The 26,400-nt window shown below is 45.5% G+C and overlaps 1 protein-coding gene across 2 annotated transcripts in view; it reads left to right on the forward strand.

The window, feature by feature from the left end:
• Positions 1–26,400, forward strand: part of nbeal1 (neurobeachin-like 1) — a 175,053-nt gene that overhangs the window by 118,363 nt on the left and 30,290 nt on the right. For both annotated transcript variants that reach the window (XM_028806166.2, XM_028806167.2), the window contains 10 exons: positions 3,560–3,735; positions 3,939–4,098; positions 4,398–4,526; positions 9,836–10,141; positions 12,747–12,896; positions 16,629–16,786; positions 16,863–16,987; positions 17,065–17,188; positions 18,008–18,156; positions 18,344–18,477. In XM_028806166.2, coding sequence (XP_028661999.2) covers positions 3,560–3,735; positions 3,939–4,098; positions 4,398–4,526; positions 9,836–10,141; positions 12,747–12,896; positions 16,629–16,786; positions 16,863–16,987; positions 17,065–17,188; positions 18,008–18,156; positions 18,344–18,477 — 1,611 coding nt within the window. The remainder of the gene's footprint in view (positions 1–3,559; positions 3,736–3,938; positions 4,099–4,397; positions 4,527–9,835; positions 10,142–12,746; positions 12,897–16,628; positions 16,787–16,862; positions 16,988–17,064; positions 17,189–18,007; positions 18,157–18,343; positions 18,478–26,400) is intronic.

A 26,400-nucleotide genomic window follows, 5' to 3' on the forward strand; every position in this document is an offset into this window, starting at 1 on the left:
CGGCGTGGCATGGAGTCGATCAGTCTGTGGCACTGCTCAGGTGTTATGAGAGCCCATGTTGCTCTGATAGTGGCCTTCAGCTCTTCTGAATTGTTGGGTCTGGCGTATTGCATCTTCCTCTTCACAATACCCCATAGATTTTCTATGGGGTTAAGGTCAGCCGAGTTTGCTGGCCAATCAAGAACAGGGATACCATGGTCCTTAAACCAGGTACTGGTAGCTTTGGCACTGTGTGCAGGTGCCAGGTCCTGTTGGAAAATGAAATCTGCATCTCCATAAAGTTCATCAGCAGCAGGAAGCATGAAGTGCTCTAAAACTTCCTGGTAGACGGCTGTGTTGACCTTGGACCTCAGAAAACACAATGGACCAACACCAGCAGATGACATGGCACCCCAAACCATCACTGACTGTGGAAACTTTACACTGGACCTCACGCAACGTGGATTCTGTGCCTCTCCTCTCTTCCTCCAGACTCTGAGACCTTGATTTCCAAAGGAAATGCAAAATTTACTTTCATCAGAGAACATAACTTTGGACCACTCAGCAGCAGTCCAAAGGCGAGATGCTTCTGACGCTGTCTCTTGTTCAAGAGTGGCTTGACACAAGGAATGTGACAGCTGAAACCCATGTCTTGCATACGTCTGTGTGTGGTGGTTCTTGAAGCACTGACTCCAGCTGCAGTCCACTCTTTGTGAATCTCCCCCACATTTATGAATGGGTTTTGTTTCCCAATCCTCTCCAGGGTGCGGTTATCCCTATTGCTTGTCCACTTTTTTCTACCACATCTTGTCCTTCCCTTCGCCTCTCTATTAACTCTTTTAGGGCAGATGTCGACTTTTGTCGACAGGAGGGGTTGAAGGCGAATGTCGACAAAAGTCGACATCCAGGGATAAAGGGCGACAATCAGCTGTTAATGGCGACAAATCTCACTGTCACGTCACAGGCATTCCCTCTGTGCTTGGAGGAATGCTAGACTCGTTGACTCGGCAAATAAACATTGCGTGTGCGTGAGTTGCGAAATGTAAACAAAGGCAAGATGGCACCGACATGTGAAAAGGCAGCGAAGCAAGTGCAGAAAAGAAAACACTTGGCAGACGTTGTTTTGCGCATTACCGCGGAGTCGGACTCTTGATTTTTCAGAATCGGACTTTATTGGCAGTGATCAGGAGATCGAGCAAGAGAGTTAGAAGCAGGCATCAGCTGATCAGACACCAGCCGATGCCGCGCGAGCGGATCTGCTGCCAGTTGAGTGCCTTCGCGTAGCCGATGCATCTACGGCAAGGTTCGCGTGGGATAAATACACAGACATTGATCCGTTGAGAGCCGATATGGCTACCGGAGTTTACAAGACGGCATGGCTTGCTTTTGGACATGACAGATCACCAGCTGCTGTACTTCAGGCTGCTCTCTCCTGATGCTGCTTTTCAGCTACTGTCAGACGAGACAAACAGGTAGGCAGAGATTTTTTTTGAATCGCGGGCTGCGTTTGCATCGCATTCTCGTTATTCAAAGTGGAAACCCACAACGAAAGACGAGATGAAGCGCGCTGTGGCATTACAAATAGAGATGGGACAGAACTGGTGATATAACTTCAGAGAGCATTGGTCCAAACGTGTTTTGTCCCCTGGTGGCTTAGGTACGTGCTGCTGCAAAGTTTTATTCACTTCTGTAATAAACAGAAGCAAATCCCATGGGGTGAGCCAGGCTATAATGCCATACATAAAGTTCATAAAGTTTCAGAAGATGAAAAGAGGTGACAATACGGTTTTCATGCAGGCAGAAAACTTGGTGGCAGTGGCATGGCACGATGGCAAATGGGTGACTTGTCTCTCTACAGTACACACTAACAATATATGTTAGAAAATGCAGCAACAGACAATTGAAAAATAGGCACCAAAACAACACATAGAGAATTCAGGCTCATACAACATGCAAGACAGTAACATTTGTCAAAAGTAAATATTTTTTGTTGATTTGATATGTTAAACAATTGCTTTGTGTTCTTTTTTAAAAAATGTTAGTTTTTGGAAAAATATTCAGCCCTGGGAGAAAAGAAACAAAAAAAAATTAGCCCTAAAAGAGTTAATGTGCTTGGACACAGAGCTCTGTGAACAGCCAGCCTCTTTAGCAATGACCTTTTGTGTCTTGCCCTCCTTGTGCAAGGTGTCAATGGTCGTCTTTTGGACAACTGTCAAGTCAGCAGTCTTCCCCATGATTGTGTAGCCTATAGAACTCGACTGAGAGACCATTTAAAGGCTTTTGAGTTAATTAGCTGATTAGAGTGTGACACCAGGTGTCTTCAATATTGAACCTTTTCACAATATTCTAATTTTCTGAGATACTGAATTTGGGACTTTCATTAGTTGTCAGTTCTAATCATCAACATTAAAAGAAATAAACATTTGAAATACATCAGTCTGTGTGTAATGAATGAATCTAATATACAAGTTTCACTTTTTGAATGGAATTACTGAAATAAATCAACTTTGTCATGATATTCTAATTTTATGACCAGCACCTGTAGATGTTTTTTTCTGTAATTTGCTTGAACATTCCGGTTGATTTTGCGACTTCTCTCATTGCGCTAAGAATCCGAGTTCACTTGCAGGAGCGATATATTTGTGCTAATCCGAGGGGAGGGCAGGGGGGAGCATGACATCTGTCCTAGGGAGCCGGGCAGGGCCCTCCTCGCTGTCCTGTTTCACTACTGCGTGGGCGGAGCCGTGGGGGACGGCTAGTTTTATATATAAATATCAAATTAATTATATATTGAAAATGATCATTAATTTGCTATTTTTCTGTTTCTGTACACAAAGCACAATAATACATTTAAGACGCCTAATTAAAATAAGACGTTTCCTTCCAGAATCACATGTGCTGCTTGTAGTGACTCGTTCGCGAATCAGCTGAGTTAAGACTCGTGACTCAGGCGGTTGTTGCACACGTGCTTAGCTTCCTCTTAGAGGAAGGACACTCATGCACCCCCGTGGAGCTCCACTGAACTGGTTAATTTGTGCCCACAAATCGGTTCTTATCATTCACTGAAAAGCATCGCTCACGTCGTCTGCAAATTGCCCATCACTATAAAGTGGCAGGAATACAAGATGGAGAGTCAAAAATCTAAAATACAAAGAGCTGACAGCACTAACAGCACAAATATGTCGTGACTTGGCAAAGCTGGGTCTGAAATGACAGGAATACAAACAACAAGTTTGGCACAGTCAGAAATCTGCGTCAAAGAAATGGGCAATTCCTAGGCACCAGGAATCTGAAGTTCCTTTATATTGGTAGTGGTACCCATAACAGTGCCAGGTCCACTTCTTTCTTTTCCCAGTTTACTTTAGCTGAAGGAGTTTCTGCCAGTGCCAGTCCAACAAGCACATTCTTTAAAACCAACCGCCAGTACTTTGTACCTGATAAGATGACAATAGTGAGACACTTAGCGTACTTCCATGTGAATGGCAATTTGACTTGTGCCAGCCTGACTTGTGACTTGCTGGTTTGTTGATGTTTGCCCACCTGTGCCAATCCTGACTTTCCTTTTTGTGTTTACCCCCAGAGGAGCGAGGAGGAGCTGACCCGAATGTTGACGGAGATTTTGCTGTGCGTCATGTGGAGAGGTGTGGACGGCTCTGACGACACGGCTTGGCAGGAGCGCGGGCAGGTCTTCTCTGCTCTTACTAAACTGGGAACGGCCAACGAACTGCTGCTGCCCGCAGATGAGATTAAATTGAGGTCAGTATTGCCAGAGGCAGCCGTGTCACAGCTTTACGTCACTCTGGTCACAACATACCTCGAGAACATGCGGAGGGGCTGGAGTTTGGAATGACAGCTCGAGGGGGGTCATCAGAGTCTACAAGCACAGAAGCTAATGAGGTATTGGGTATGATGGCACACAGAGCATTGTCCGCTCACACCTCCTCTCCCTCTCCCCACAGTCTCCTGGAGAAGATGCTGGAGTGGGCGGTGACGGACAACAGGGAGGCGTCGGCAGCCACCTTGCCAGTCCACACGGAAAATGCTGTCCGGCTGCTCCACATAGTCCAGGACTTCCTTCAGGCAGAGGGGCTGGTCAACCCCAGCATGTGGACAGAGAAGGTAGGGGGCCCAGTTGGTCCAGTTTAATAAAATCTTCACACTGCTGTTAGGGTCTGGTATGCATTGATGAAGCTTTTAGTAGCAAACGAGTTCACCATAAGACGAGATGATCAGGTGACAGGAGCCACTGGGTAAACCTTGATAAAGGAGACAAAGGGGAGCCATAAGACAAAAGAGCTGGTCACTTGGACTAACGCACATCCGGAAATCAACCCTTCATACCGATTACCATAAGCTAGTGATGCGAGAGCACCGTCCTGATTGTCTGCTGGGTGATCTCCTTCTGCTCTTTCTGACAGGTCCTTGAGGAGGCTGTGACCTTGATGGACGGCCTCATGGTGTGGTACACATCTGGCACCCAGTGGATGCAGCTCTCTCAGATTGGCGTGAGGCTCCTGCTGGGCTTCATGGCGCAGGATAACATACAGGTACGTTTAACAACTCGATTTGGTGTTGGTGAGCGTTTTGTCTTTTTAGGGTCCTGGGGTGAGCCATAAAGAAGTACCACCACATTTCAAAGGGTTATTCTAGAAAAACGCTACAAGATAAAATAAATTTCATTACGAGACAAGAAAGGGGATACAAAATAGATTTCCACTGTGTTTTAAAAATTTTCAAGATGGCGGCCATCATTAGCGATACACTCTTCGAGATGATTTCTGAACGGTCGGATGAATTGTTCGGCCATTTCAAGGAGAATAGTGTCTATTTCGTGACAAATAGCGCCCTTGAGAGCTTCAAGATTTTGAGGTCGGTGTGTGTGTACCTTTGCATGGAGTGAGATCAGATGAACGTCAAGCCGACATCACCGCACAGGGAGATCAGCTTCCCCGGACACATCTCCGGCAAAACTTGCATGGATCTCCGCACAGGTCATATGAGCTGTTGCTCCAGGCATCCACCACATCCATTTCTTCCAGAAAGTTCTCTAGCATTTCAATGTAACTTTCTGTAACCCCCCCACCCAACAAAGTAAAGGCCTACGATGCCAAATTCTGCAATGGCGCACCAAACTAACACATGTGCTCACTGTGCGGGGGTCTCTGATGAAGTTCACCAGGGTTGGTTTCAAAGTTGTGCTTATTTATGCAACCATTCAAATGGAAATGTGCCACGTCACATGACAATGGCATCTCAATGAATGGCCTGCAGAATGTTGGTGCACAACTCTCTACGGCTCTGCTACTGCCATCATTTTGTGTGGATGGAAATGAAGGTCCTCATGCAAAATCAAAGATGTGTTGGAAATGCCGAAGGCAGAAGTGCGTTGAACGTCTAGCAGACTGCAAGATGGATGCCCTCACAGCTTGGATGTTCTCAGGCGTTTGTAGAGTCCGAGGACGGCCTGGAGATTTTCTGTTCAATGTTGTACACCCGTCTGTCTAAATTTAGAATTGCTGAAGTGCGTTCGGAAGGCGCCTCGTGTAGTGATGATGGATTCTTTGTTTTTGAAAGTGAAAGCACGGTGAGCACCGGACCAAGGCATGTGGCCAACTGAAGACTACAAGGAATCGCCTATCAAAGGACACTTGGCTTCCTTAACCTCTCACAACGACCTTGAGAAATGGGGTACTTCGTTTTGGCTCATCCCGTACTTTATTATGTAGATCAGTGCTTCCCAAACTCGATCCTGGGGACCGGACCCTCTGTGGCTGCAGGTTTTTGCTCCAACCTGATTCACAAACGGTGATAATAAGCGATAACAACTGATCTCATTTAATTAGCTGCTCTTTTTTACTCTTCTCTTATTCTGCATTCAGAGAATCATAGCAGTGTGGTGTTTCAGAGAGCATTTGATGAGATGCCACATGAGAGGTTGGGCATCAAACTAAAAGAAGTGGCAGTTCAGGGTGATGTTTTTAGATGGGTGCAGAATTGGCTCAGACACAGGAAGCAGAGGGTGATGGTGTGAGGAACCTCATCAGAACTGGCTGATGTTAAGAGTGGTGACCAGCAGGGGGCAGTAGTGGGCCGCTGCTATTATTAATATCTATAAATGATTTAGATAGGAATATACAATGCATCTGGAAAGTATTCCCAGCACTTCATCACTTTTTCCACATTTTGTTATGTTACAGCCTTATTCCAAAATGGATTAAATTCATTTTTTTCCTCAGAATTCTACACACAACACCCCATAATGACAATGTGAAAAAAGTTTACTTGAGATTTTTGCAAGTTTATTAAAAATAAACAAATTGAGAAAGCACATGTCCATAAGTATTCACAGCCTTTGCCATGAAGCTCCAAATTGAGCTCAGGTGCCTCCTGTTTCCCCTGATCATCCTTGAGATGTTTCTGCAGCTTCATTGGAGTCCACCTGTGGTAAATTCAGTTGACTGGACCTGATTTGGAAAGGCACACACCTGTCTATAGAAGGTCCCACAGTTGACAGTTCATGTCAGAGCACAAACCAAGCATGAAGTCAAAGGAATTGTCTGTAGACCTCCGAGACAGGATTGTCTCAAGGCACAAATCTGGAGAAGGTTACAGAAAAATTTCTGCTGCTTTGAAGGTCCCAATGAGCACAGTGGCCTCCATCATCCGTAAGTGGAAGAAGTTTGAAACCACCAGGACTCTTCCTAGAGCTGGCCGGCCATCTAAACTGAGCGATCGGGGGAGAAGGGCCTTAGTCAGGGAGGTGACCAAGAACCCGATGGTCACTCTGTCAGAGCTCCAGAGCTCCTCTGTGGACAGAGGAGAACCTTCCAGAAGGACAACCATCTCTGCAGCAATCCACCAATCAGGCCTGTATGGTAGAGTGGTCAGACGGAAGCCACTCCTTAGTAAAAGGCACATGGCAGCCCACCTGGAGTTTGCCAAATGGCACCTGAAGGACTCTCAGACCATGAGAAAGAAACTTCTCTGGTCTGATGAGACAAAGATTGAATTCTTTGGTGTGAATGCCAGGCGTCACGTTTGGAGGAAACCAGGCACCGCTCATCACCAGGCCAATACCATCCCTACAGTGAAGCATGGTGGTGGCAGCATCATGCTGTGGGGAACTGGGAGACTAGTCAGGATAAAGGGAAAGATGACTGCAGCAATGTACAGAGACATCCTGGATGAAAACCTGCTCCAGAGCGCTCTTGACCTCAGACTGGGGCGACGGTTCATCTTTCAGCAGGACAACGACCCTAAGCACACAGCCAAGATATCAAAGGAGTGGCTTCAGGACAACTCTGTGAATGTCCTTGAGTGGCCCAGCCAGAGCCCAGACTTGAATCCGATTGAACATCTCTGGAGAGATCTTAAAATGGCTGTGCACCGACGCTTCCCATCCAACCTGATGGAGCTTGAGAGGTGCTGCAAAGAGGAATGGGCCAAACTGGCCAAGGATAGGTGTGCCAAGCTTGTGGCATCATATTCAACAAGACTTGAGGCTGGAATTGCTGCCAAAGGGGCATCGACAAAGTATTGAGCAAAGGCTGTGAATACTTATGGACATGGGATTTCTCAGTTTTTTTTATTTTTAATAAATTTGCAAAAATCTCAAACTTTTTTCACGTTGTCATTATGGGGTGTTGTGTGTAGAATTCTGAGGAAAAAAATGAATTTAATCCGTTTTGGAATAAGGCTGTCACATAACAAAATGTGGAAAAAGTGATGAAGCGCTGTGAATACTTTCTGGATGACCTGTAACTAACAAGCTGGTTAAGTTTGCAGATGATACCAAGAGAGGTGGATTAGCAGATAATTTGGAATCCGTTATATCATCACAGAAGGACTTGGACAGCTGACAGGCTTGGGCAGATTTGTGGACGATGAAATTTAATGTCAGTAAATGTAAATAATTACATATAGGAAGTAAAAATGTGAGGTCTGAATACACAATGGGTGGTCAGAAAATCGAGAGTCCACCTTATGAGAAGGATTTAGGAGTCATAGTGGACTCTAAGCTATCGACTTCCCGACAGTGTTCAGAAGCCATTAAGAAGGCTAACAGAAAGTCAGGTTATATAGCGCCTTGATGTGTGGAGTACAAGTAACAGGAGGTTCTGCTCAAGCTTTTTAACACACTGGTGAGTCCTCATCTGGAGTCCTGCGTGCAGTTTGGGTCTCCAGGCTACAAAAAGGACATAGCAGCACTAGAGAAGGTCCAGAGGAGAGCAATGAGGCTGAGTCCAGGGCTACAGGGGATGAGTTATGAGGAAAGATTAAAAGAGCTGAGCCTTTACAGTTTAAGCAAAAGAAGATGAAGAGGAGACCTGACTGAAGTGTTTAAAATTATGACATGAATTAGTCCAGTGGATCGAGACGGCGACTTTAAAATGAGTTCATCAAGAACACGGGGACACAGTTGGAAACTTGTGAAGGGGAAATTTCACACAAACATTAGGAAGTTTTTTCTTTACACAAAGAACAACAGACACTTGGAATAAGAGACCAAGTAGTGTGGTGGACAGTAAGACTTGAGGGACTTTCAAAACTTGACTTGATGTTTTTTTGGAAGAAATAAGTGGACAGGACTGGCGAGCTTTGTTGGGCTGAATGGCCTGTTCTCGTCTAGAGTGTTCTAATGTTCTGCATTTATAAGACATTTAGAAATATTTGTTTTTTTCTAAAGCTATAAATTCTTAACTCTCTTTTGTTGTTTTCCTTTTATTTTCCCCTTTTCCTGTGTGGTTTGCTCCCATCATTTAACCTTAATAATGACAATTAACAACCAGCACAGCAGACACCCAGGATGATGAAAGCAGCAACGACTTCAGTGTCAGACCTGCTAATTATTAAATAATCAAATAAATAACCAGAACACCTGGGAAAGCAGAATGAAAATGAGGTTGAAAATACTGTTAATGACTTGAAACAAACTACATACTGTATTCCCCAGATAACTGTTTACTACATTTTAATAAAAATCTACCAAACTTAGTTTGTAATTTCTGCATTGACTCCAAAACACAAACTGACTCACTTCATTCGGCTAAGAGTCCAATGAAAAACGGAACAAAAAGCTGCAGTCACAGGGGGTCCCCACTGATGTAGACCCTAACTGAATGCCCCACATCCCATACTCCGGCCAGACTATCAGGGCCGACTGCTGCTGTACTTCAGCACTGCCTCACTTTTTTACATTTGCAACTCCAGGCAATTAAAACGGGCCGAGTGGTGGCTCTGAGGCTAAGGATCTGCGCTGGTATCTCAAAGGTTGCCGGTTCGAATCCCCATCACTGCCAACAGAGATGCTACTCTGCTGGGCCCTTGAGCAAGGCCCTTAACCTTCAATTGCTCCAGGGGCGCCGTACAATGGCTGACCCTGCGCTCTGACCCCAAGGGGTATGCGAAAAACCAAGTAATTTCCTTCGGGATTAATAAAGTATAATTAAACAAAAGTAAAATTAGAAAAGGCAGGAGAGAAGGTTGCGCTTTTATTCGCACATTAGAGATAATAAGCTGCAGACTTCAGTGGCGCTACGATTCCATAGCTCCACTGCAGCTAAAACACTCAAATATTTTGCATTTTATTTAATAAACTCCAAAAATCTTTGCATCCACCCTCATTAAAGATTCACACCATTGCACTGCTGGGCATTAGGGGGTCGGCATTGGAGCAGTTGAGGCTCAGTCAGCGGGCGTAGCAGGAGATGGATGGCTTGAGTGGCAGCAGAAGGAAGTGATTCCGTGTGTGTCTAGCGAGACAGTAATGTCTTGTGTTGATAACCCCCCCATGATTGATTGATTACCCACTAATGAAGACCCTCCTAAGATTCTTTGCCTGTTCTTTCCCCTACAGCTGTGTGCCATGGCCACTGCCAAGCTGAACACCATCCTTCAGACCAAGTCTATCGAGAGCCAGGAGGAGGCCTGCTATCTTCTGGGCAAACTGGAGGCCATCCTGATCAAGTCCATCCGGGACCGCACTGAGACGTACTCCTTCCTGATCCCGCTCATCCGCACTCTGCTGTCCAAGATCTACGAGCTCCTCTACATGCAGCTGCACCTGCCCGCGCTGCCCAACACCAACGGCAGCCCCTCGTTCTTTGAGGACTTCCGGGAGTACTGCGGCTCCGAAGAGTGGCGCATCTATCTGGACAAATATGTGCGTCAGAGGTGATGGCTGTGGGTCCGCATTACGATTTGGGTGGGGAGCACACGTGAATGGCTATGCAATGGTAACGAGTCCCAGGGTACTGTCATGATTTTGCCAAGTTTTTATGTTACTTACCTTATATACTCAAGTTAAAGTTCTCCCGCGAGTAAGTTGGGGCTTGATTTTCTAGTATTTTATAATGTCTGTCGTATAAGTCGAATGCGGAGAAGTCATGCTATTGGTCGATATGCTAACACCCACCTGAGAGCGTAACCACGGAGCACACGGCCTTTGTTTTCTATGTATTGTGCCCACGTGACCACACAGTATTTAATACCTGAACTATTCCAAAGTGACGTTTGCACTGTTTTGTGTATCTCACACCCTCACACACCTTTATCGTAAGAGCATCCCTTATCTACGAGGAGTGATCAGAATAAAATATGAAGCTGGTGTTAAATTAAAAGTCATTGAAGTGACGAAAGAATTTGGTAACTGCACTGCTGAAACAAAATTTGATGTGTCTGAGAAACTGATGAGAGATTAGAGGAGGCAACAAGATGTGAAGAAAACAAAAATGAAGTGTCGTATTTTTGAACGGGGTCTGATTTTATGATCGATTTTTTTTGGCTTTCAAGACCCAACTTATACTCGAGTATATACGGTATTTAATGAAAAGACACCTATGGTAGGGCTGCACTGTATACCAAAAAACCCAAATTTGAAGCCGGTACGGTACCAGCATTTTGGGATTTTCAGTACTGGAGGTAAACTCCTGCTTTCCTCTCCACCTTTCCCTCAGTTTGGTGGCAACTGGGTGACAGTCAACTCGGCGAAATACAACTCGGCGACATCCTTTACCAGTTAGGTAATAGTTAGGTTCAAAGAGATTTTTAAATTATAATTAAATGACAACGTGATTTAAAATGTTGAAAATAAATGTATATAATTGACGAATGAACTTTATTCAGCAGATGGAACAAACTCTATTTTTGAGTACTGAGAAAAGCGCTATATAAAAGTAATGAATTATTATTATTATCATCTTACATTATCTTCTGCAACTAAAATTTCTAATCCTTTATATAAATTGTATTGATTGTAATCGTATGATAACGATATTTAGAATACAAAATGTGACCTGCGAGTACAGCTTAAGCAATGTCATTACTCTCAATATTTATAAATTTACTTTCAACATTTTAAATCACATTGTCATTTAAATATCATTAAAAAATCTCTTTGAACCTAACTGGTAAAGGATTTCGCCGAGTTGTCTGTCGCCCAGCTGCCCCTGTACCCTTTCCCTCGACACTGAGTAGTTTACACCTAGTGCACATGTCAGAAAGTGTCCGTTTTGTAGACTTCGTGAAATGAATCCACAGGCTTGGACGCGATCGAGACTTCACGGGAGACCAAACCCCAAACTCACCTTTGCTTTGACGTGATTGGAGCTTCACAGGAGGCTGAGCTCGTATCACGCCTGCTTATTGCTTTGATGTCTGCACACATTTGTGCTGTGGAGAGGGCAGCGGTGTGTAGCGTGGCGTGACGGAGTGTCGCACCAGAGAGGCCGGAGTAAGATGGGAGGTTTCTTTGGAGTTCTCTACTTTGGTGTCGCTGCTGAGGTCAGAAAACTGGCATTGATACCAAAAATCAAAATGTTAGTATTGATCTGACACTAGCCAATGGTATTGTTGAATGATTCAGTTCTGTGATTACCTTTTGCAAGTAAACGCACCTGAATCCGTTTCACATTTTGTTTTATCACAATCATGCATTGCCGTTTGGTTCGTTATTGCCGTCTCCATTTTGAAAGCTGCTACTGTGGGACAGCTGGAAGTGTGCAGCACGTGATGTCATCATCGCCACAGGCTAAAGGTCAGCATCATGCACTTCCAGGTTGTCCACAATTCCGGAAAATTTTCAAAGTAATAATAATTCATTACATTTATATGGCGCTTTTCTCAGTACTCAAAGCACTATCCACACAGGGAGGAACCGGGAAGCGAACCCACAATCTTCCACAGTCTCCTTACTGCAAAGCAGCAGCACTACCACTGCGCCACCTGGGAGGATCTGTGAGTGCGGCTCTGCATTTTGTTGTGAGTTTAGGGTTGTCGGCCTTTTGATGCTGCATTTTGATTTTGACTTCTAAAGTGTGTTTTTGTCAGAATTAAAAAAAAACAACTTAGGAACGTCTCCTGACTTTGAATTTTGGTTTGTGAACGAGGACGGGCAACATACAGTAGAGGGCACCCATCTTGATGCGACTGTAGGCACGGTGTTGTTGCCCTGCATATTCAGGGTATGCCAGGCTGGCATTGTGGGTGTTGTGCAGCTGTGAAACGCTGACCTCAGTTTGGAGAGCGGAGCATCTGAACCGCTTCTCATGTCAAGCTCCTTCATCTTGTCACAGCTGGTGCCCACCATCTTTACTGACTGGAACATAATTGTGTGCTAACAATGAGCAAAGTAAACTTACTGGGGTGGTTCCAAAAAAAAAAATCAAAGTGAAAAGCTGAACATCACCTGAGCCCAGTGGCACCCTGATGAATATGTGCGCTCGCCTGTCCAACTGACTGGGTTTGTTGTTATTCTCCGCCCTCCACAGATCATCCCCTACATGAAGCAGTACGAAATTGAAATGTTCAGCAGGAGCCACGAGGCCATGGCCATCTTCTGGAAGGACTCCTATGAGGCCTTCATGGTCAACCTACACAGGAGGGAGAGGGAGAAGGGCGAGAGCAAACTGAAATTTCAGGTGAGCAGCGGCAACGATGGGGAGCGACTGGTGGAGTGGACTGGGGCAAATCTAGAGGGACTGGTGAGGAAGGGCAAAGGTGGTCTGAGTGAGCGGGGAAGGTGAAGTGAGTGACAGGTGAGACGAAGACAAGAGTGTGAGTGACAGGTGAGACGAGGACAAGAGTGTGAGTGACGGGCAAGATGGTGACAGAGCGTGAGTGACAAACAAGACAATGACAGAGCTTGGGTGACAGAGTGTGAGTGACGTGCGCGACGAGGACAGAGCGTGAGTGACGGGCAAGATGGTGACAGAGCGTGAGTTACAGGCGCGATGAGGACAGAGTGTGAGTGACGGGCGCGACGAGGACAGAGCGTGAGTGACAGGTGTGGCAAAGACAGAATGTGGGTGACAGGTGAGGCGGTGCAAAAACAGACTGACCAGGCAGGTAAGGCTGGAACAGAGCCCGAGGGTACATCCTCAATACTAAAAATGCAGACATTTGCCCCTGTTTTTGTCTTTTGTTCACACCATCCCAGTGTTTTTAACCCTCCAAAGCAGAAATGTGTAAAAATGCTCACCAGGGCCGTATGCGCCTGAAAACATCGGTTTTAGTGTGGATGAACCTAATCGTGCTTTTCTGAAAACAAGACTCTAATCGTGTACTGATTGGTTCCTTCTCATTACACTGCCCATCCCTGATTGGTTCCTGCTTATTACAATGCCTCATTCGCTGACTGGTCTCCCTAATTCCCATATTCTAACATGGCGGACACAAACCGAGGAGCTGCTTTCCATGGCGCTTGCTGTGTTGCTGTCCCGTATTCATCTAAATTGCATTTTTTGTGCAGTTTGAGTGCTGCCTGCATTCATAAAAGGCATCTCATTTCCTGGACACTTCAGTTTTGCCATAAATCCCATGGCTACCAATGCACTCCTCTTCTTGTTTCCACCGATGCACACAAATGCTGGCAAATGTCACATGTGGTTTTAGTGGGCAGAGAGGGTTATTCAGATGGCATGAAAATGCTAGTGTGGCTGTAGCCTAACTGACTAGTAAGGAGGGACAGAAATGGGCAGCAAATGGTGGAGGGAACTCGAGCGAGTCTGGAGTGACTGGTGAAGAAGGGCAAAGGTGGAGTCAACGGGTAGGTGAGGATGGACAAAGAATGGCAGGGTGAGTTGAGTCAAACACAGAGTGATGGATGAAGTGATTGGGGAGGTGAAGCAGCACCACAGAGGGCACCAGAGGTGAAGAGAAACCGGGCAAAGCCAGAGGAGCAGACAAGGAGGAGATGAGTAATGCCAGAGTGACAGGTGAGGAGAGTTGGAGCAAATCTAGAGAAGCGGGTAAAGGAGACAGAATGGCAGGTTTGAAGAGAGCAAGGAGTGCCAGGTGAAGTGAAGGAGGCAAATCCAGAGTAATGGGTGAAGAGACTGGCGTAAAACTGTGAGCGACCGGAGAGGGAAGAGGCAAGTAAAGCCAGAGTGACAGATGAAAAGGGACAAAGGAGGAGTGGCGTGTGACGAGGGACAAAGATGGTGTGAATGATTAATTGAAGTTGTCAAAGACGGAATGACGGGTGGAGTGACATAAACGGGTAGAAACTAGGGGTGGGCGGTATGACCAAAATTCTATATCACGGTATTTTTCTAAATTATCCCGGTTTCACGGTATTAGACGGTATTTTTTTTTCCCATGCATGAGTGGATGTTAAACACATTTTCCACTGCAATTACTGGCTAAGAATAACCTATTCCACTGTCAAGAGCATTGTACATTGTACAAAAAAAACATTTTAATGTGCACACAAGTATTAATACAGGTTTGCATTGCCCCATAAAGTGATACTTTTCAAGGGGGTGGCACAAATGAAGAGAAGAAATCACATTGCATGACAGATGCAGTCAAAATATAGAACCTTTTTATTGAACAAATTTTGCAAAAACTTAAACTATAATTTTGACAACATATTTTCAACCATCCAAAGAAACATTTAGACTTAGTAAAAAGTTGTCAAAAGTTGGATTGCACTGAACACGTCTTAGAAAAGGAATAAATAGTACATATTTTTTGTAAAACAACTACACTTTCTGTTAATGTTAACAATCTCTGTCCACTGACACGTTAAAGTGACTTTTTAAACAACTTTACCATCATTAAACTGCATAATATTTAAACTAATAACAATAAAATAAATAATTGTATTATTACTGATAGTTGCACTATTACTTCAAGACTTCAAAAGCCCAGGTGCATTACACAGTATTCACCAAATTAAAATAAAATAAAACAAGTGCAATCTTGGTGATGACATCTTTACCAACTGAACTATCATTTAGGCAAACTGCATTAATATGGACCTTGTTTCAAGCTAAGCTATATACATAAATAATACAACTGCAACTTACATTTATAATTGTATTTGTGGTATAGCCCTATGGATTTGTATTAGGGCCACAGTGAAGAAAAAAAAAAAAACTATACGTTGAGATTAAAGTCGACATTTCCACTCTATTCTCATAATTTACTTTATATTTAAAGTAGAATGTCGTAAACTAAACTTCATCGTAAAATGAATATTTAATTTACTAGATTTTCTCAAACCCCGTCATAAGTTAATGTAGCACATTAAATGCTTTGTGTTGTGTTCCCCGACCCAGTTGTTAATCACTACGCTCCTTAAACTGACTTCCTCCGCACTAAGAGGAGACAGCGCTCACCATACAGAATCCATTCACTGTATGATATTCCTGCTCTCTGAAAATTTAGAATTTATATCAAGTATTTATCTTGGCATTCTAAATGTTCAGAGAGCATGAATATCATGTGAATGGATTCTGTGCGGCGATCGCTGCCGGTGCTTCCTGTTAGTGCAGAGGAAGTCAGTTTAAGAAGCTCCGGGAACACTTAACACAAAGCATTTAATGTGCTATATAACTTATGACGGGGTTTGAGAAAATCTAGTAAATTAAATATTCATTTTACGATGAAGTTTAGTTTACGATGTTCTACTTTAATGACAAAGTACGAGAATAAAGTGAACATGTCGTCACAATATTACACAGTACCCAGGTACATTACACTGTATTGAAAACAAATAAAACAAGTACAACTTGGCTTGCAGTATTATCCAGTAGTATAGAAACAGTATTTACACATCTGACCTTTTAAAACTAAAGTATCTCCAGGCGACAGACGTGACTCCTTTTTTTCGACTCTGTCCATTTTCACCGCGCAGCATACCTATGCTACCATCCACTATTTAGTGGTGTAGCAGTGAAAAAGGTCCCCACTTGAACAGTTTCCCGCTGCGCCACGTTCCGAACATCGTTTAGGCAATTTAAACCGGTGTTGCGGTATAAGAAAAATCCATATCATAAAAAAAATTAAAAACGGTTTTCGGTATGAACCGGTATACCGCCCAACACTAGTAGAAACTGGCAGACAGAGCAGCTGAAGTGGGTCAAAAGCCCATAGAGAAGGGTTATGGTTAGTGAGTAATGGCAGAGGATGAGTGGCACGGTGGAGTGACAGGTGAGGTGACGAGGGGTGGATCAGAGTCCCCCTTCATTCTTAGATGAGGATGTTGAACGGCGACACAGGAATTGTCCGTTTCAGTGGAGCCTCGGGGAGCCAAGCTGGAGCTGCAGGTGAGATGAAGTCTCAAAAGCCAAAGTGAAGAGGTGGCGGGTGACGGCTGCCCCCATGGGGGCACCACTCAGTACCCCCCGGTCTTTCTTATTCTCTAGGAGTTCTTTGTGGAGCCTTTCACACGCAGAGCAAGACAAGAAAATCTGCGCTACAACAGTATGCTGAAGCAGATGACATTACAGCACAGCGCTACCCTGAGGCAGTGGAAGGCAGCCTACCGGGAGCTGGTGTGTGCCAGGGGACCCTGGGCAGACAGGTAAGTGTTGGCACTGCAAGAGATGTGAGGAGGCGGAGCAGCAGGGGGGCCGTCACCCTGTGCCTTTTCTCTTCAGGTGTCCCACCTCTCTGCACTGGAAGTTGTCCAGTGCTGAAAACTACTCGCGCATGAGGCTCAAACTGGTGCCAAACTACAGCTTTGACCCCCACATGGATGCCAGTGCCCTGAGAGATAATCTGGGTAAGTGAGAGCCGGTTTGGGTGGGTCACGGCCTAAATGGCTGAGCCCCACTTACGCCCGCCCATTGCTCTCCACAGGAGTCCAACACAGCCAGCCATCGAACGAGTCCCTGCTGCTGGAGGCGGCGAAACAAGTGAAGGTCAGCGGCCTTGAGGACGACATGCTGGATCTGCCCGAGGAGGAGCTCGCCCCCGGCTCCACGTGGGTACCACTGCGGGCTCAATTAGGTTGCAGTGCCAGCTCTATTAGATGGATGAGGATGACAAGTGTGAGACTGCCGTCTGCAGCCGGGCAGTGCCCATTCCTGTGGCCTGTGCCAGTAGTGAATCTGTCACTCCTTGTCTGCACTAGATTGCCCGCTCTGTATTGAGTGATAGTGCCCTCAGAATCTGTGTTCAATTAGTGCCCACTTCATCAAGCCTTGATGGCCATCATTCATTTTCCTCCTTGACCTGCAGTGCCCACTGTGACACTTACAGGACATGTGAATCTTTGCTTTGGGTGTACCCACCCTGTCAAGGAAGAGGAGGCGAGTGCCACCTTGTAAGAGTCATACCAGTAGTTTGCCATCTTCTTGCAGTATTATGGTGCCGACTTTGTCTGCGCTGGGGCACACCTCTCATTTACACCAAGATTGAATACCCCCCCTAAATCTGAGTTCAGGCAGTGCCCACATTCAGTTTGTCAAGTGCTTCTTGAATCTTTGTGCAAGTAGAGTCATCTGGCTGCATTATAGTGCCCACGCAGACAAAAGTGAGAGTGCCACTTTGTTCATGGTTAAGATCTGATTTTATATTCAGGGAGCCCTGCCCTGCCTGCTGGACAGTGCCCACCCTGTTAGAAACGAGAGGGCACCCTAAATTTTTTACTCCTTGCCCTCACCTACATGCCCACTAGGACAGATCTGAGAAGGCCACCATAGTTTATCACATCCACACCTACAGTGCCCACTGTGTCAGCACTGCCCCTTACCTGGCTACACCGTACTCTCTCCTCAGTTGTCCTTTTGCTTTTGCTCAGGAATGAAAATGGTGACCAGAATCAGAAGGAGAAGCTTGTGATCACAGAGGAGTGTGAACTCATCACCGTGATGGACATCATTCCTGGCCGGCTGGAAGTGACCACGCAGCACATTTACTTTTTTGACGGCAGCATTGAGAAGGAGGAAGGTGCGCATTGCTGGGCAGGTTTAGTGATTTACAGTTCAGATGCGATGCCAGTCCGAGACGTGCTATCACTGGCGGGCACTCCTACACCTTGGCACGTTCACAGACCACCAGAGCGTGAGCTTCCAAAGAAGACCTCCATATGATCTTGAGTTGTAAGAATTTGCCGTTGTGCTTGTCGCCTTCACAGGGGTGGGCTACGATTTCAAGTGGCCGCTGTCGCAGATCAGGGAGATGCACTTGCGGCGCTACAACCTCCGGCGGTCCGCTCTGGAGATCTTCTTAATCGACCAGACAAACTACTTCCTGAACTTCAAGAAAGAGGTGAGCCTGCCGTCTGCAGCTGGACGAGGTCTTGCTATTCAGGGCCAGATTAAGACCTTTAGAGGCCCTGAGCACTTAAATACGCTGAATATCGAATTCAAAAATACAGGGTGAGGCATAAAGACATTTCGAGGGAGAACTGTGTGGGGGTAGAGAGGTGGGGTAGGTGGTCTCATTTGGTAGGTTCGGCTCTACGGTTTTCAGTACCTATCGTGAGTTGGACTGGTGAACATCGGGGCTTTATTGTCCAAGTGTATTGTGAGAACAATCGTTCGGTAATACCAACGCAGAGAGCGTTCCGTACACACTTCGTGTTTGGTTGAAATGCATCTGTACCAGATCGGAAAACAATTCTGCTAAGGATTTCCAACCTTCGGGCAACTGGGTCCACCCTGAAAAAGAAAATCACCTGGCAGACCGAGGAGAGAACATGTGTGGTTTCAACGGGACGGGACCACAGCTCACACGGCACGACGTTCGCTCGGAGTGTTGAGTTAAATGTTCCCCGGGCATTTGATCTCTTTAAGGGGAGACGTGCCGGTCACCAGATTTAAGCCCATGTGACTTTTTCCTTTGGGGATACCTAAAGGAAACAGTTTTCGAACATCGTCCTTGAATCAACGCCTGAGATGACCCGGAGAGTGACGGAGAGCTTGCGGGAATGTCTTCAGCAATGGGTGGCCGCCATTTGTCTGACAGGATTTTTAAAACCATTAAAACAAAACTATTTTTTATGTACTTTTCAGAAATATATACGATTTTTTTTTAGATAGCTCCAGTAATTTTTTATACCCCTTCAAAATGTGGGAGATCTTTATGAACCACCCTGTATAAGCAGTAATAAACTGTAAAATGAAATTGTTTATACATGGCCCTATCTATCAATAGCACTGCATGTATGTGCAATAATAAGGGGAATCTCTGTGTGTAAATTCAAAGCACGTGGCGTAAAAAAATATTTATTTTGTTTTCATAAAAAATTAACATTTTTTTCCAATTATTGTACGAAATGCATACAATGATGTAGAATTCTTTATTGTCATCATGCATACACATAATGAAATTTTTTGTTGGTAGGACTCGGCTTCAAGGCAGAATACTTCAAATACACAATACAGTATCTAATATATAAAGCAGAGTCGATGGATGTGTGTGTGTATGTTTGTTTGTTTGTCCGCCATACAAATCAGCACCAGGCATCCGATCGCCACCAAACTGGGCATAGGGCTCCTTTGTGACCAGGAGGAGGTCATGGGGTATGTTCGTGGTGAAGTGCAGGGCACCTTTTCACCAACACAACGTTCGGCACACGTCCCCGTACTTATCATCGACAAGATGGCCGCATGTTGCAACAGACATTAACGGTGGCGCCATCTAGCAGCACATTTGGTCACTGTGCATCGCTCTTTACCAATGTTTCTTTAAATTGCCAACAGATGGCGGAAGTGTCCAAGTATGAGAAGGCCGACTGCTTTAATCAGGTGAAGGGGAACTGCCATATGGATGTAAAACGTGAACGACCCACTGCGCATGACTGGCTTTCCGTATTTGTGGTGCTATTTGCTCGATTTCCGACTCACAGTATGATTTCAGTCTTGGTCTTTCTGACTGACTGCTGCTATTTGTTCGCTTTCTGACGTACTGTAAATAACGTACATTCATCTCACTGTGGTGCTTATTCCGTACGTAATACCATCCATCCATCCATCCATTTTCCAACCCGCTGAATCTGAACACAGGGTCACAGGGGTCTGCTGGAGCCAATCCCAGCCAACACAGGGCACAAGGCAGGAACCAATCCTGGGCAGGGTGCCAACCCACCACAGGACACACACAAACACACCCACACACCAAGCACACACTAGGGCCAATTTAGAATTGCCAATCCACCTAACCTGCATGTCTTTGGACTGTGGGAGGAAACCGGAGCGCCCGGAGGAAACCCACGCGGACACGAGGAGAACATGCAAACTCCACGCAGGGAGGACGCGGGAAGCGAACCCGGGTCTCCTAACTGTGAGGCAGCAGCGCTACCACTGTGCCACCTGTTATTTGCATGTTATTGCTAATTAGGAACAATTAAAAACCAAGAATACAGCTGTTTAAGACTACAACAAGCAATAAGGGTTCAAAATCTTAATGAGCGAGGCAACGAAAATGAAGCAGAAGTGTTACTTGAGCAATAAGTGCTTCTGATTAAGCAATTGGGTTGGAGCAAAAGCCTGCAGCCACTGCGGCCCTCCAGGACCGTGAGTGATGACCCCTGGCCTTAAGTTTTAATTAACTTCTCTGGCTCTGAGGCTAGGCATCTGGGTTCTATTCAATAAGGGCACACACAAAAAGGTGAGCTTCAAAAGGGCGACCTCAATTGAGCGCGGCAAATAAAGGCGTTCGTAGATAATTTAGATAATAATAGATAGATAATAATCCATCCAATCCATCCATTTTGCAACCCGCTGAATCCGAACACAGGGTCACGGGGGTCTGCTGGAGCCAATCCCAGCCAACACAGGGCACAAGGCAGGGAACCAATCTCGGGCAGGGTGCCAACCCACCACAGGACACACACAAACACACCAAGCACACACTAGGGCCAATTTAGAATCGCCAGTCCACCTAACCTGCATGTCTTTGGACTGTGGGAGGAAACGTAATACCATGTAACACATTTTAATTGTCCTGCTTTTCGCTAATAAACCCATGTCAACGAAAAAAAGACATAGCATTAGAAAGTCCTCTTCCGATGCCAGAAAAAAGTCTATTTCAAGAGTGTCTGAAACGTTGTGCAAGACGTGAAGATGTTTTCATACCAAGAATTCTGCTGATTCCGAATGATTTACCCTTTGATTTCAAACGGCTACAATTTCCTGTTCGTTTGGCTTTTGCAATGTCAATTAATAAGGCTGAAGGGCAATCACTGCAAGTTAAACGCATCAATTTGGAAAATCCATGCTTTTCACATGGACAACTCTTCGTAGCATGTCCTACAGTGGGCAATCCTCACAATTTGTTCATTTTCGCACCACAAGGCAAAACAAAAATATAGTGCATCCAAAGGCTGTGGAATGACCACTTATATTAACTATGACAATAAAATGTCAATCAGAAAACTGTTTGTTCTGTTTCTATGTTCTGTTTCTTTCATTTAGGAAATTCACCGGTTATAGATTCCCAGGCAACGCCGGGTACACCGGCTAATAAATAATAAAAAAAAACATAAGTATAAAAGACAGCAGCAATAAAACTTCATCAAGTCCAGACTTTTCCTGAGGTAGTCCGCCTGCAGAGACCAGTGATCTGTGTGTGTTGGTCTGCAGGGGAGGATTATGAGGTGAAGTGCGTGTGCGTGTCTACAGGGGGGCAGGTTAGGGGTAGGTGTGTGTGTGTGGGTATCAGCAGGGGCAGATGGACTTCACAGCTCTGTCTTTCAGTCTGCTGGGACGTGTTTTTAGGTTGCTTTCCTAAAGGCAGTGGTACAAACAGTCCATTTCCCGGATGGGTGAGATTCACAGCTATACATTTGGCCTTCTTCTGCACCCTTCCAGCATATACTAGATAGAATAGATATACATAGAATAGATAAAAAAAGATGGCGCCGACTGTTGAGGCACGCCGTCAGCCACTCTGGCTTTTGTGTTTCTTGTTACTCCTGCTTTTTTCTCGGCTTACTTACTCCTGTGATGCTCTTCCTGACTCGATCATTCGTTATGATCGCTTCACCCTTTTGGCTCTTCGAACGAGTGCGGGGGTTTCTCGACATTTGACTCCGGAGTTCAGTCAAACCTTTGGCCGACTGTTTGAGGAAGTCCCGGCCTTCCTCGTCACTGTCCACGGCTTGGCCGGTCGCCGATGGAAACGCCGCCGCCGGGGGAAGCGTGGAGGCACCAGGGCTCGGCTCTGAGCCTCCCAGATCCTCTCTAGGAACAACTCTCCTGGCTCCCAACATGAGTCAATGCTCCCGAAATGCCTCTTGCCCTCGGATGCTCCGGTACACTTCCCTGCCTCGCTCCGTCACCGCCGCCGGGGAGTGAACTTTAACAACCTACGCCGCATCACGACAATGTCAGCCGCCACGGCTGGTGCGTCTTTGTTAACGTCGTCCCAGCCGGTTCGTTTTTCACATCCCCGGCTGGATTTATTTTGTGGAATGAATTCTAAGCTGCGTAAAGTGGATTTTAATGTTCTGCGTCCTGTACAGAGATTTACTTCACAGTCATTGGTTAAATTTGAACTATTTAACTCTCAATCTATCAGCAATAAATCCATACTGATTGAAGAACACATCAGGGAAAAAGGACTTGACTTCATGTGTCTGACAGAAACCTGGCACCAGTCAGAGGTTTACTCTGCCTTAAATGAAGCCTGTCCACTTGGCTACAGTTACTTGGAGGCAGCTCGCAGCACTGGGCGTGGTGGTGGACTAGCTGTTATCCACCGTCAGGACCTGGGGTTGTCCCCTATCTCGATACCTGCAATATCTTCCTGTGAGTGCCTTGCATTTAAATGTAAGCCCCCGTTTCCCCTGACTGTTCTCCTTATCTATCGACCTCCAAAACCCAATTCTGCCTTTATTCTGGAAATTACTGATCTTCTCACAACACTCTGTGCTACTTCTGCCAACATCATAATCTTAGGAGATATAAATATTCATGTTGACAATCCCACAGGTTATCTCACTGCTGATTTCCTTGAGCTGCTAGATTCTCTCAACCTACAACAACATGTTGATGTTCCCACACATTCTAGGGGTCACACTCTTGACTTGGTCATTTCAAACTGTGCCCCAATCAGGAATCTACAGGTATTTGATCTTGGTATTTCAGACCACAAAGTTGTGTCATTGGAGCTGCCCTTTTTCTCCTCCCGTATCAAACCAAAACGACAGATCTACTTCAGAAATCCGAAGAATATCAATGTGGATGCCTTGGCCTTGGACCTTACATTTCTCTCCTCTGACTTTATCAGCTCCCTCTCTGTTGCTGACCTTGTGGATTTTTACAACCAGTCCCTGAGCAGTCTCCTGGACTTCCACGCCCCTTTAACATCTAGGTCCGTCTCATTCTCGTGCTCAGCACCTTGGTATACCTGCGAGCTGCGAAAAATGAAGGCGGCTGGGCGTGTCCTTGAGCGGCGGCTCAAGGCCTCTGGGCTGACTGTCCATAAACAGGCTTACAGAGAACACATGAGAGCGTATGCAGAAGCTCTGAAGGTTGCACGGTCCAAGTTTTATTCCACCATCATCAGAAATGGCTCCAGCAACCCTAAAAAACTTTTTTCAACCATAAATCATCTTGTCAAACCTCCTTTACCTGCCCATTCTGAGACCACTGATGACAGATGCAACATGTATATCAACTTTTTTAAACAAAAAGTTGATAATATCCGTTTACACCTCTCTACCAAGGATATCTTGCCCTTCCCAACTGTTGACTCATTGTCTGAGACCGTCCATCCTCTTTGCTCTTTCTCTGTTGCCACACGGGAAGAGGTGGAGGATGTCATCAGGAAAATGAAACCGTCTACTAGTTCCCTGGACCCTTTCCCCTCACCCTTGCTGAGGGCCAACATTTCTGCCATCTCTCCACTTATCACCAGGATAATAAATCAGTCCCTCCTGGCTGGCCATATTCCTTCTGCACTAAAAACTGCTGTCATCAGACCTCTACTGAAAAAATCCACCTTGGATCCTGAAGTTCTCTCCAATTATAGGCCCATCTCCAATCTTCCATTTCTCTCCAAAGTTCTGGAAAAAATAGTTGCAGCACAACTTCACGATCATCTCAAACTGAACAATTTGTTTGAAAAGTTTCAGTCTGGTTTTCGCCCTGGCCATAGCACTGAAACAGCCCTGGTCAGGGTCACCAATGATCTTCTGATGACGGCAGATACTGGTTCACCTTCACTACTTATCCTCCTTGACCTGACAGCTGCTTTTGACCCAATAGACCATAACATCCTTCTTCACCGCCTGCAATACACTATTGGACTCTCAGGAATTGTTCTAAATTGGTTTACATCATACCTGACTGGCAGAACTGAGCATGTCGCCCTTGGCAGCGCAAAGTCCCACACCCACAACGTCGCCTGTGGTGTTCCACAGGGCTCTGTGCTGGGCCCTATCCTTTTTACTATCTACATGCTCCCCCTTGGAACTGTCATTGGCAGACATGGTTTATCGTTCCATTGCTATGCCGATGACACTCAGCTTTACCTCAGGACTACTCCCACCTCCTCTACTGCTCCTCTGCCAACATCTACATTGTCTACCTGCCTGGAGGAGATAGAGGCTTGGATGAGGCTCAATTTTCTTCAGTTGAACAGATCCAAAACAGAAGCCATCTTAGTTGGTACATCACATCATCTTCGCTCTTCTACCATCACCAGTATTACTTTCTCTGGCCAAAATATTCCTCTTTCCACATCTGTTACTAATTTGGGTGTTAGAATGGACTCCCAACTTACTTTTGACACCCACATCAAATATCTCTGTAAGTCATCTTTTTACCATCTCAAGAACATCGCCAAACTCCGCCCATTACTCACCCTGGCAGATGCAGAGAAGCTCGTCCATGCCTTTGTCTCTTCCAGGCTGGATTACTGTAATGCACTCCTCATTGGGATTCCTGGCAAGAGTATCCAGAGACTCCAGTATATTCAGAACAGCGCTGCCAGGATCCTGATGAGGGTGCGAAAGTATGATCACATCACCCCAATCCTGAAAACCCTTCACTGGCTCCCTGTTTCATTCAGAATAGAGTACAAGGTCTCCCTTCTTACCCATCAGTGCATTTATGGACATGCCCCTCTTTATCTACAGGAACTCCTTACCCCCCATAACTCCTTACGTTCCCTCCGCTCTGTACACACTAACACTCTTCAAGTCCCCAGAACTAAGCTCAGCAGCATGGGTGACAGGGCGTTTTCATCGGTGGCGCCGAGGCTGTGGAATGCCCTCCCTGATTACCTGAGAGCCCCACAGTCGACTGAGGCCTTTAAGCGAAACCTAAAAACTCATCTTTTTAGAAAGTCATTTTGTTAAAGTATTTTATAGACTCTTCTGTTCTTTTTTTTATTTTATTTTATTATTCTATTTTTACTCTGTAGCACTTTGGGATTGCTAAAATATAAAGTGCAATATAAATAAAAATTATTATTATTATTATTATTATTATACTGAGTCCAGGTCTAGGAGAGGACTTCCCACGATCCCCTGTGCTGTTCTCACCACCCGTGCCAAGTCCTTCCTGTCCTGTGCTGTGCAGCTGCCGTACCACACTGTCATACTGTGACAGAGTTTCTATAGCAAAACTGTAGAAGTTTGTGAGCAGCTGAGAGGAGAATCCACCATGTCTCATCTTCCTGGGGAAGAAGAGTCTTTGTTGGGCCTTCTTTACCAGGTGAGCTGTGTTCAAAGACCAGGTCAGATCCGATGTAATGTGGATACCAAAGAACTTGATATTGTCCACACACATTACAGCCTCCTCATGTATGAATATAGAAGCATGTTCTGTTCTTCTGGACCTCCTATAGTCCACAATGACCTCTTTGGTCTTGCTGGTGTTCAAGATAAGGTTGTTGGCTGAGCACCACAGTGCTAGGTGTTGTATCTCCTCTCTGTAGTGAGTCTCATCATTGTCTGATATGAGACCCACCACAGTCGTATCATCCACAAACTTCACAACCATATTTGTGGCATGGATGGCAGAGCAATCGTGCGTAAATAATGTGAAGAGTGCTGGGTTGAGCACATAACCCTGTGACGTTCCTGTGTTCAAAACCAGTGTGGCTGATGTACGATCTCCAATTCTAACCACCTGAGGCCTGTTGGTGAGAAAGTCCCTGATCCAGAGACACAACGATGTGGACAGACCCAGATTATGAAGCTTTTGTACCATCTTGTCTGGGATTACGGTGTAATATTGG

The sequence above is a fragment of the Erpetoichthys calabaricus genome, chromosome 8, assembly GCF_900747795.2.
Source record: "Erpetoichthys calabaricus chromosome 8, fErpCal1.3, whole genome shotgun sequence".
In the NCBI taxonomy this organism is placed as follows: domain Eukaryota; kingdom Metazoa; phylum Chordata; class Cladistia; order Polypteriformes; family Polypteridae; genus Erpetoichthys; species Erpetoichthys calabaricus.